This window comes from Myiozetetes cayanensis, unplaced genomic scaffold, assembly GCF_022539395.1.
Source record: "Myiozetetes cayanensis isolate MyiCay16 unplaced genomic scaffold, myiCay2020 scf2-11, whole genome shotgun sequence".
NCBI lineage: Eukaryota > Metazoa > Chordata > Aves > Passeriformes > Tyrannidae > Myiozetetes > Myiozetetes cayanensis.
In genome coordinates, this window is record NW_026087411.1 from 85,018,630 (window position 1) to 85,031,835 (window position 13,206).

Below are 13,206 nucleotides of genomic sequence, written 5' to 3' on the forward strand. Positions count from 1 at the left end.
AATTCTGAAAATGCCTGTTTCTCCATGCTGAATGTAAAAGTAATCCATCCCAACTGTTGCACGTAACCAGCTTTTAAGCATCTGTTTTATCAGATGCCTAAACATCATAACATCCATAAGGTAAATATGGATCCCACTCAATATCAGAAACTTCTTGTTTGCTTTTACTATGAATAAATGCTTTAATCTAAAAAAGTCATCAGGTTCTCAGTTCTGATATTTTTCATTTTAGAGTCTAAATATCCTGGAATTTATCTGATAGCCTAGTGAAACACTGTGAGTCTGTCCTGCCATTACAGAACAGGACAGGACTTACCTGCAACTCAGAAACTTATCTCCTTCTCCAGTAATACTCTTTTTACAGACATGTCCCCTTCCAAGAGAAAGATAGAGGATCTGCTTAACTCAAAGACCTATAAGGCTCAAGATTTGCATTAGCTGGGTTATTACTATGAGATGAATATGTTACCTGGGATGCAAATGAAAAGAGAGCTAAAAGGCAACTGAAGAATAACTAGTATGGAGTTAAGGACTTGCTGGCCTAGGAGAAAGATCTGTTGCTGGAAGGAAGAAGCCTGCAAATGGCTGATCTCTAGAGTGAGACAAAAAGGAACAAGAAACAAGCATGGGAGACAAAAAGCTAGTGAAGAAATAAGACAGAATTGAGATAAGAAGTATGAAGAGGAGAGGAATTTGGGGAAAAAATGATACCTGGTGAGCAATGAGACTGCAATGTGCACATACATGTGTATCTCATCTTCTGATTCCTCACAGGTGGTAACACCGCAAGCAGAAAACCTATTAATTCAGCTGACAATGATCTACAGGGGAATCCTACACGTTCCAGCTTCACCAGCATACGAGAAAACTCAAATTCCTTTCTCTTCAGCCAGATGCCTCAGTGACACATATTACATAAAATATGCTGCCACCTAAGAAACTATAAAGAAAAACTAATAAGACAGCGTCACCAATCTAGCACACCCCTGGCATCGTGTCCTATGCAAAATATAGAAAATACAGTCAAAGACTGTGTGTATCCTAGCATATATGACAGGTAGCATCACATCTAGCATTTCTGGGGTGATCAGTTAGGGTTGAAGGAAAACATTTTAGAATTGGGATGAACCAAATTTTACAAGTTTTGCTTATTCAGACAAGAACAGAAAATGCTGGATTTTCATGGAATCAGTTTTCCTCCTTCAGAACATTTCACTGAATTTCATCTTGAAGGTTTATCTCATTGAATTAAGAGAAGGTTTAGGTTCTTTAAACTATCCTGAAAAGGTTGGTCTTTTCCCTTTTAGGTACATTTCTTAAGATATCACAATACATAGAACATTTAATTTTACACAATATGCTGAAATGCTTTATAGAGAAGCTGACAGTATGCTGATATGTTATTCCAGTAGTCTGCTTATCTAATAGATAAGATCTGCAAATTGCAAAATACAGAGCAATTCTTCAAAAAAAAAAATGAATATTTGAAGAAGAAAGAGTCTTGAATTATGCTTGGTAAGAAAATTAATTGCCTACCCTATTATCAAAACTTTTTGGCATTAGTGCAATATTACATCTATGAAGAAATACTGAACTACAGCACAAGGACTTATTTAGACATTTTGTCTCACATCTATTACCGTGAATCATTTTAGGGAAACAGAAACCTACAGCATGTGCCATGGAGATGTAAAAAGAAGCAGCACAATTCATGTTTCTCTATGCTCTTGTTCACTGGGCTCATTGCTGAATGGTTACCAAGAATCAAATCCCTTTCTAACTCTTCCAGAGTTAGAAAAGAACAGGTGAAAAAATGGTTTTAGTGATCTCTGTGGCAAAACAATCCCTGATTTAATCACAGCAAGGATTTCAGACATCATTTAGGTAATTTCTCTTATTCAAACTGAAAAAGAAACTGGGTTGTTGTGACAACAGAATCATCAAACTCAAGAAAAATGTAACCATTGCTTTTCCATCAGGAACAATAATCTGGGACTTGAAGTAGTAAAACAAAATAAAAGCTCTGAAGTTCTGCTACATAATGTGTGTTTTCATTGAAAACAGAGATGTCTGTGATGTTCATGGAAGATTTTTCAGCTCTCACAATGTAAACAGATGCATATTCCACCTCTGCTCATCAAGGTAACATAAATCTATTTCTGAAAGAGGCAGAATCGCACCCCTCATCACTACTCTTAATTTTGCAAGACACAGGGTTTAAAATTTAACTAGATGTTCTTATGATTCAGTATATATCTTTGTGGTTTTTTTACTTTTTCTTAACAATTTGAATATGTAACCCCATGCTACTGTAGCATCAAAGTTAAAAGTTATAATGATAATACAAGTTCAGGAAAATTCAATAAATACAAAAGTTAAAGTTCCAGTGTTTATATCAACTCTATGTAATGACAGATGTTGTAATTTTCTATACATATATAAATGTGTAACTTAACTTTTTTATATATTAAAGTGAAATTAACTTGATCACAGACATTTTGAATTAATAATCTATATATCTATCTATCTAATCTATTTTATCATCCTCAAAATTAGTCTAAAATAAAGATTTTTTTTGAAAAAATCAATGGTTAAGTGTAGAAAATACCTGCTAATCTTTACCATTAAATTTATCTGCAATGATGAATGCCAGAAAAATTCCATATGTATGCAATGAAGTGCTAATTATACAGATACAAAGTAAATAATACTGTCGATTACAACAACATTGCTTTGGGTACTGTCACAGATGTTCTAAAAAAGTTGTATTAGAGGTATATTCAAAAAACTGGAATCAGACTGATAATAAGAGATGTTTACACATCCATCAGTAATCCTACCTTTCTGTTTCAGTTGCGGGGCTTTTCCTAGTTTGTTTTTGGCTGCTATATCTTTCCACTTTTCTGGACTGCCTGTGAAATGACATGTCAGAAAAGAAATAAACAAAGAACAAAAAGAACACAGAAATATGAAGATTATTTATTCGTGTATTATAAAGGTAATAACAGAAATGGTTGACAGATAAGAAAGTGACAATGATCATCATGAACAGGCTGGTGAATTTGAGGTATAAAAGGCATTGCACTGATTAGGTTTGATTGAGGCTCATGATATGAGAAATATGAGGCACTAAAAGAGGGAAGAAAACATTAATCCTGACTGAGCCTGCAACTAGTTCCCCCTTCCCAGTCTGTATTTGATTAAAACAATGCCTCCTCATAGGCCTATAAGTCATCTCTTAACAGCATGAAAAAGAAATTCAGAGTAGAAAGCAGGAATAAAATGTTGCAGAAAGTACCAGAAAATACTATTCAAATGTAAACTTTAGTTTGAATTTAAATTTCAAAAGCAAAACAAATACTGCATCATATCAGATTTAAGTAAGGGTGTCACCATATTAATAAAAACTTGGCTTTTAAAATTCTCATCCTATTAAAACTTGTTAAAGTTTTTGGAAACAGTATAAACCAATTCTATTTTTTTTTTCTAGTCAATATAAATAAGATAGACATTTATTTCATTTCTTCACTCCTTTTCTACACAAATCTTATATAGAATCCATCTGACATTTGGACAGTGAGGCACTGTTTACCTCTGACAGTCTAAGCACTTACTTTGATAGTAAATAAGAACAATGAACAGCAATATGAGTCAATACATGTAAGAACAAAGTTAAAGCCATATTTCATTACTACCCAGGACTATAAACATACTATGTAAATCTCTGCAAATCTTGTGTTCCAAAATTTTCTGTACTATCCATAGTAATGCGACCATTTACAATTTAGGATTTACAATTTAAAACCTCTAAAAACAATCAATGTATACTAGCTTTTTAGAAGAAAAAGTGCATACAGTATTTCAGGAGTGATCAAAACCAGGGAGCGATGATTATTCATTCATAGACCGGAAACTCTGACAAACTTTAACACATGTAAGATCTTGTAATGATACAATCAATGTCATGTATTAAGCTATATAAGAATTACTGTGGGCAAAACAAATAGATAAAAATAATATTTAAAGTAATATGTTCTCCTTTAAACCCTTGCCTTGTGGTTATAAAGAGTAATCCAATGTCTGACCTGGAAGATATCTAAACAGCTGTGACACTAAATTATACCCAAAGAACATAATCACAGTGGATTTTCATTATTTGAACCCACTGCAATATTTGATGAGTATTATATTGTGACGCAGTATACTCCATGACAAAGAAAACACTGCAGCAAAATATAAAATGCTTTCTGCATAAGCAGAGGTCATTACCTGAAGCTTTCTGGGTTTTGAAAGAATATATTTTCTTACCACAAAAATAGTATTTCAGATTAAAAATTAAAATCCTTTTGTCCTCAAGCTATTTTTTTCAGATTTATTTTTTGTATATTCTCATTACTTTTCAATTCTTTTCCTTTACCAGGACAAATATAAAGTAGGTACACAGGAAACCACACATATTAAATGCTGCAGCTTTACATAAAACCTGCAGTTAGCAAAGTATTTAAAATTATGGCTAGATCCACTGTACACAGCAGCATTATCACTCAAATTACAACACCCTCTTCATTTTCTGTTTAGTTGGTTCGTTGGAGCTTCTTTTTCTCTTACTCCTTCTGTCACTTGCTTAGATTGTGACATCACATGCAATGGAGAAAAAGAGCACATAGTGACTACTTTTAGTAGAATGGAAAAGGTGAGAGTAGGGCATGCTTTCCTGTGAAAAGTAACAAATTAATACGTAGCACTAATGAGCTGAATACACTTATTTCTCTGCTCTCAGTGCTGCCCTTGGGACATTTATATAAAATCAGTTTCCTTTCTGTTTCCTTCCTCTTGCTAAGACGATGCTGTATAAATGTCCATGTGGCTCAACAGCTTACTACACTGCTTGGAGTCCTGGCTCAGCTTGAGTACAGTGTGGGCATTGGCAGGTGGGCATTTACAAGTAGGTGTCCTTTTGTGCTCAAATACAGTGTAAGAAGAGTGCACTGGGGTAAGAACACTCATGTCATACTCCAATTTACCTCTTAAACGTACCTTTAAGGAGAATAAATATTATCCATGAGCAATACATGCATACATGTACTTGTACATAAAACCAAAAAAAGAAAGAAAATATGTGAAAGTATGCAGAGCATGTGAAGAATATACTATAACCAATACCTCATTTATCTATGATTTTAGTAAATAAGGATACCTCTGTGCTGCTCCAGGTTTAGCACTTAGGTGGTCTACACTGTCCTGTTTTGGAATGCAAGACTCCAGCGTCCTTGTTCTTCACAATGTTTGGAAACATGGATGTGTATTTGGACAGAATGAGCAGAAACAAAGAGATGGTCACATGCAGTGAAGGTGGAGACATGCAGTCAAATATATAAACCAAAAGCATTAAGGCACTATCTCCTGAAAAAGGCTATATTTCTCGTTTCCCCTTCCACTGATTTAATTCAAAAACTGTAGGGAAATGTTGAAATTTTTAGATGTAATATCAACAACCTAAGATGTAATAAGCAATAGAATGAAAGTTACAATGATTTAAAAAACCTTTATATTCTACATGCTGAATGGCAGCACTGTAGTTTAATAGGTGCTATTATCCTTCCCAGAATAAATCCACGCTATTGTTCACTAGATTAATAAATAACCTATAAAGAACATATTCCCTTATGAAGATGTGCATTTTGTCATTATACTGTGAAGTTCTCCTGAAAATACAAGCAAATTTCATCATTTTATACATTTTGACAAAAACTTTGTATTTTGTAGTAATTAACAATAATTCAATAGCAAATTAGAATAACTGACTCATCTTTCTTTAAAAACAAACAAAACAAACAAACAAAAACCAAATGAAGATCAGACTATTTCTGAATGTCTGAATATTAAATTTGGATTTTAATGATAAAACTCAGGAAAATGTGCAGTCCACTACTTATCTAGGTAACGCAATATATTTGCATCTATACTGACACTGAAGTGAGGAAATGCTAAGATTTCTCTTTCGGATCATAAATATACCAACTGTGACACCAAATCAGTGATCAATAGGTATCATACATAGATAAGCACTTTATATTATTTTATATACAGACAAACTATTCAAGTTTGTGTTCCAAATACCTACGTGCCTCAAAATATTTAACACTGTTGAGCGTAAACAAAAACTACACAAAGAAATACGACAATATTCCTGTCAAAATTAAGAACTATTATTCCTAAATTGACAAAATAGCATTTTGATACAATTCAGTGTATAAGATTTTAAAATTATTTATTACTGGCTTGTACAAGAGACCTCAGTGTTTTGCAGTGACTCTGCTACTTTATGTAGCCTTAAAGCCATCAAGAACTGTCATGTTCAACACTTCCTGATCTTTACTGAAGTTTTCTAAAAGGCTGGATCTACATGGTATGTGAGCTGGGAGGTCACAAATACTCTGAGGGTTTGCTACCTCCTCATGCTCATTCTTAGCAGTTCAATCCACATCTGGCAAAACTGCTTCCCTGATCAAGTCACATAGTGGTTGCCAAAAGATGAGAAAGGATCGATCAGACCAAATTGTTCTTTCACTGGAATTGAACAGCACAGCAAAGCAAAGTCATGGAAGTACCAAAGGGGCTCTTGATCTACAGCTGGATTCGGGATGACTCTTGGATAAGCATTCTTATAGATGCACGCATGACTGACAAAAGCTACTTCTCTTAACTGAAAATATAATAATTAATTTTTATAGGCTTTTTTTATTCACTCTTGGTTATATGCTGACAATATATGCAGACCTCTCAAAAAGAACAGTCTGAATTAAATTTCCACCTACCACTAAATGCTCAGCTTTCATTTCCCTTTTTTTATCATCACCTAAATTTCAGTTTCACAGTTCTCCAGATACCAGTCTGCCTATGCTGTAGGCATTAGACATTTAGACCTTCTAATTCTAATTTCCAATAAAAAAAGAAAACCCTAAAAACCTTCCAGCAATGAAGCTATCAAATTCAAACGAAAAATTGTTCTTTAAAGTATCTTGTAGAAATACATGATACTAACCAAACATTTGTTAATTCTTAACACTGAAATAATACATAACTCATGTCTCATCAATGTAAATGAAGGAGTCACTACTTTCTGTTACAGTAAATGAACAAAGTCCAGAATAACAATAATTTTGTAAGGACTTTTATTAAAATTTATGTTAGAAATCATTATGAATAAATAAAATGTTGCAAAAAAACCCCAAATTGGAAATAATGCATATCATATGCATTTAAGAATTGTATTCATAAATAGACCTTGATTGTACCCCATATGCAAATTTGGCCAATTTGTAGGATGAATCTTTAATGTACTCAAATGAAGAGTAAGATGACACCTGTTAAAGTCAATTAATCTCTGAAATATTATTTGTAAGTGGTGACAAGTAGTTAGTTAGTCAGCCCTGCTGATCTATCAGACAGTCATTCCCCAACACCCGCTGCTTCAGTTGTCAAGTTGTTACAAGTGTATCTTAAAAAAAACAAAGAAAAGTTATAGAACTGACTAGTGTTGGCCCACTGCAATAATGGGAAATAATGAGAACAAATGAAAACTAAGAGTAGAAAACAAAGGTAAAGTACCTTTGATTCCCTCACTAATACTCTGTCTGCAGACAAGGTGGGCTAGTATCTTGTATTGGACATGCAATGCAAAGAGTCCAATGTTCTCAGAACCTCTTTTAATCTGGGAGAAAGATCCTGGAACTGGTAGGCTGCAAACACTCATCAGGATTGAGGTCAACCTAAACCCCTTCTAGGTTCATCCATGACTGCCTCACTGGGATTTGGTGACACAATAAGGCACTGATTTCACTTAGAAAATTAGATTGGTGTTTATCCAACTCAAAATTCTTCCCATAACAGATTCTATATCCTACAGATACTTTACTGTAAAATGCTTGCTAACTGGTATTAGATGATTTCAGTCTTTCTCCACAAAATTTCAGCTGACATAAAAAGGCCTACAATTCTGCACTGGAAATGGCAGAATTTAGATAAAGACCTCATTTCACTAAAACGTGACATGACTAGGATTGAATTTGAATTGCTGATACAATATTTCACTGTCTGATACTCTGAAGTCAAAGGCAATCATTCCATGGAATCAAAAAATGAGAAGAAAAATTACTTAAAAATTCCTAAAAGATATAAAGTACATTTTTAAACTATTAATAGCTGTCCCACCAAATGGATGTGTTGGCAAAATTTCTGCAAATGCAGTATCTGTAAGGGGGGAAAACTTTGAAATAATTTCCAATTTCACCAATTTAGTTTCATAGTTTATATTGCTAACTCGAATAAGAAAAGAGTTGTTCTCCAAACACAATTACATGCTTCCCTCCTTGTATGAGTGGAATATATCCAGTATCAGGCAAATAAGATAAATCATAGTATAAATATTAGTAATGTGGATAAACTTTAGCAGAAGATGGCACTACAGTAACTGAGTTTTATCAGTACACCAGTCTTGGAGCTTCAAGTGCAACTTCATAATATCATGTACAGATTATTTACACGAACCATCTGTATCCTGTCACTTACTGTAGTACAAAAGACTTAAAGGGAAAATTTTTAATTTGCATGTCAACAGTAATTATAATATCTGCTTAAAACAACCCCAGATCTAGCTGACACAAAAATACCAAAAATTACTACTGCCAAAGTAATGAAAACCACAAACGGATTTGATTAAAAAGCCCAGGAGAAGTAAAAAAAAAAAAAAAAAAAAGTGCTTTCATCAATCATAGGTGATATTCAGCACAAAAATTTCTCTAAAGCCCTGATGGTCTTAACCAAAACCTACCTTATTAGGAACACCTGCTCCATGGAGACCATCCTGATTTGGACAGAATTTACAAACAGTGCCAGTTTTTACATACATTAACTAGAAAATGTTAACAAGACTTCCAGTTTGTGGGGGCTTTTTCCCCATTAGAAACAGTTGCTTAAGAAAAGGAAAACCAAAACCAATACAAATAAACATATATACAAGAATATGATCTACAACAAATATTTATATTATTATAAAGCACCACAGTGAAAGCACCACCACCATTTACAGAAGCAGATCAAAACAGACTAAAGGACATTAACATAGATGGTGTTCTGTCGTATCAGACATCTTATTTCATGGCTCATGCCCATTCAGGCAAACAAAAAACTTGAAAAGATGTTAATTCCTAGGTGCTTTATAACAGTTCAACAAAATGCAGAGATGATGTCTAAACTGCTGATTTATTTTGGGCTTCTGGAGGTTGTAATTCTTTCTCCGCATATATATACTTCTAAATTTCAGTGTACTCCTCTGAGAGTGCAAGATGCAGTAAGCCATTTTTCAACTGGGAGGAGTTGACTAGTACCTGTCATCCTCCGGAGATGCATGCTGGATATGAATCCTGGGACTAGTAGGTCGTCTCCTCTCTAGGGAGGGGGACAATCTACTCCTGTTTGCCCATTCAATAAAACAGGAAAAAAAATACGATATTTAGTGTGTGATAAAATTAAATATATGGGATTTGGAACTGGAAAAATACACCAAAAAAGTAATGAAAGTCTGTAATTTAATTTTTTTAACAGCTTTCTAATACCTGAGTATACTCTTCTTAAAGTTGCTTACTACAGAAACATTATATCTGAAACAAAGAGAATGTATGCTCAAAGATGCAGAATTTAGACCAATATAAATCTTCTACATGGTGTACAATTAAGTTTTCAAATATTCCCAAATGCTAGACTATATAGAAGCCTGTCATTTGCATAGGAAGCTGCAATTCCAAACTAGAAGAGCTTTTCAAAGACCATTTGATGCTCATTTCCTCGTCATTTTGCTAAGCCCAACGCTCCTAGCTCTTTTCATACAGAAAAATGTAATCTCAGTAAAAATGCAGGACTATGAATTATAAGGAAAAATCTGAGGCATAAAGTCACCCTTTTCTGGAATGCAGTGAAACAGTACAGGTAAATTACTTAGCTACAACTAAGCTACACACATTTATGTACAAGTACTTGGGTAATCTTTTATCATTTGAAAATATATATTGAAAGTGTGTGCAGCCAACTTCCTCTTCTGTCCATTTCTTTTTATCCCCAAAGTACTTGCCATTATGTTACATAATTAAATTTAATAAAAAGGACCAGAACTGAGAATGAAAACTGGTGTATCACATGATTTCTTTTCTTGAAAAAGCTCATTTAATTTAGAATTATATATATATTATATTACAGACTCATGTTGCTTATTCTACTGGGATGTTATGTATTCGTAACAGTACAACTAATACAACAATCTTAAAATATACTGGTTTATTGGTGAATAGCAAAATCTTTACACAAACTCTGTACAACTATCTAATATTTCCCTTTCTGAGGTATTTTTCCAGTCCATGCAATAAGGAAAAGGGTTTGATTTATGGAACATGCAAATAACAAAAATTTCAGGGACATTAGCATTATTTGAACAGTTAGATAGGCCCTTCAGAAGTTTTAAGAGCAAATAAGTTGTTAGTAATCAGTTTCTTTTTCTCTCCAAAGCAAGGGTTAAAGAAAATGTTAATGCATCAGTGCACTCAGTCAAAGCCCTTAATATGCTGATATTCTCTACAAATCTTAAAGAGTATTTGATAGCATTAACTAGGTCATTGAATATGAGGTTTGAGAACATGCTCCCTTTCACTAAATGTTGAGTGACTGTGAGCCAAAGTACAACACAAACATATAATAACCTACTTCTTTACATGGTTGAAAAGAACTGGAAACACAATATACGGCAGATCTAATGCAAACAGTTATTACACTGTACGTGATTTTAAATGTAAATGGAGATATTCAACACAGCTGTGAAAGGCATGCAACATAAAAGTCAACATGAAATCAAGACTGGCCGTAATTGGATCAAGGGGCAGCTTCAACTTCCCTGTTATCTATTTATGATGAGGTAATAGTTAATCTTTGTCTCTTGTTTAGGTGGCAGTGACCAGATGATAGCAAACATCCTGTTTTGCTTCCTGCTGCAGTAAAGCACCTCAGAACAAATCTGACACAGCTCTGGGGCAGGTATGCTGACCCTGTTGTACATGAACTAACCCCTGGGCTGTGCTCCTTGGTTTTATTTGTTCAGATCTCCACTAGCTAACCTCTCAGGCCAAAAGCATACAAAAAGTACCAGTCTATACAACTACTCATTTGCCAACTGCTAATACACACAACAATTGATTGTAACGTAAGTCATACTATATATTATTAAGTGAGTATCACTGACTGCAATCTTAAATCAATCTGGGGAAGATGCTATTATGATGAGAAACCATTGCTGAATGAGTTCAGATTATGCCCTTAAACCTCATGCCTAGGTGCTTTCCTGACTGGATGTTGTAAACAAATTTCTCCATTCTAGAGAAATAGCACCCAATTTACAAGGAAAAAAAAGCAGAAATTTTGAGACACAGTGAAAAGAACAGTAAAAAACCACCCCATACTAAAGGAAGTAGTAGCAGGAAGAACATTTTTAATGGCACTAGAGGACATTTATGACTATATTACAAACTTAAATAAGCCCTGCAGATCATCATAGGAACTTCAACAACACAGTCAAAAAACCCACACAAAACAGCTTGGAATAAATAGGGGGATGTGGCATGAAAGGAGGGAAGAGAAAAAAAAGGTAGGCATGATGCAGTTGCATAGTGGTATTTGTAGGGGCTGGATATTTTTGAGTGTCCTAGAGTACAGTGTGTAAAAGAGAAGTATATGAAGGATTAAGCTCTGTTCCAAACCAGTCCATTTACAAAAAAACTTTGGCAGCCCTTGTTAAGGCAAGGTCAGTTTGCCATGCAAGTTGTATGGATGTTACTTGATCAAATGATGGAACTTGAAGAAGGAGACAAGGATTTTTTGTTGTTGCTTTGGTTCTGGTTTAGTGCAACTAACAAGACTTGTATACCACAAATTCATGTATACAGCTGAAAGTATTTTTCTACTAGTAAAATGGGTCAATAAAATTACTTTTACTGGCAAAGCAGCATCTTAAAAACCAGTAACTACTCTGACCCTTCCAAATTACATGAATGACTTTGTAGAGAGTTCAAGGATTAAAACCATTTCCACAAATCAGTGACACAGAGAAATGGGGCTCTACTGTCCATTGGTTACACACAATCAAATTAACCATTTTGTTAAAAAAGGATTAGGTGGTCCATTTTAGCTTCTGATCTCAAATGCAATCTAATTTATATCCTCTGAGACTCCTAATTTTGTTGAAGAAAATATATAAAGCCATATTTAGAAGTCTGTATTTTGAGGCATAAACGTCTAAACTTTTAAACAAAATCTACAATGACATTCATGGAGGGGAGAGAAGAAACACCATGCAAACAACTAACAGTGACTTCAACAGAAGTCCCTCAAATATAATGATAATAAAATGGTGCTGTAGATTGGACTTCACAAAACCATGCATCATTTCTCTTTGCTACAAGCAGGTCCAACACTACACCTGATGGTTGTCTCATCTTTGCTTAGTCTCCAGTGATGAAAACGACCTTTGCCATATCATATATTACAGTATTTCATCATACCTGCTTTCAAAAAAGGTTTCCATGAGCTTAAGAACTTGTTTTACAGTATTTTAAGTCTTCTGTTCTCATCTTGTCCAGCACAAAACCAAAATGCTTTCTGTCCTGAACTTAATTCTGTTCTTCAAACTAAAGACTCCTCTATTACTACACGCAACTGCTGACTAACCGCATGTTAAAGTATAAGCAGGTTCCACATTCTACAGTGGAGAATTAAATCTTCTAAAATTTGCTTCCAGCAAAACAAATATAATAATTACATGGGTTTCATGTTTTTCAATGTAACATCTTCCTCCAAAACTTGGGCTGTACTGGAAAAACATCTTCTATGTCAGAAGAAAGGAAAAAAAAAAGTAAGTCCTTAATCCTCTGCCAAAGCCACACAGATTTTATTATTTTCAATGAAAGCATCAAGAAAAATCTGAATATGAAATTACTAAAAAAGATCTGATAAAGGATCCCAAGTCAAAAGCACCTATTTAGGCCTTCTAAACGCTAAGAAAAACTTTCATAGTGATGGGCAAGTTTTCTGGATCAGGTCTACTGATGATGACAAAACCACATTTAGTAGCAATAGAGGCCATTAATAGATACTAAACACTTTTCA

The 13,206-nt window shown here is 34.2% G+C and overlaps 1 protein-coding gene across 1 annotated transcript in view; it reads right to left on the bottom strand.

The window, feature by feature from the left end:
- RIMS1 (regulating synaptic membrane exocytosis 1) overlaps positions 1–13,206 on the bottom strand; it is a 319,930-nt gene that overhangs the window by 89,147 nt on the left and 217,577 nt on the right. The window contains 3 exon segments of the mRNA XM_050315904.1: positions 2,841–2,912; positions 5,198–5,275; positions 9,390–9,473. Of these exon segments, the coding sequence (XP_050171861.1) occupies positions 2,841–2,912; positions 5,198–5,275; positions 9,390–9,473 (234 nt within the window).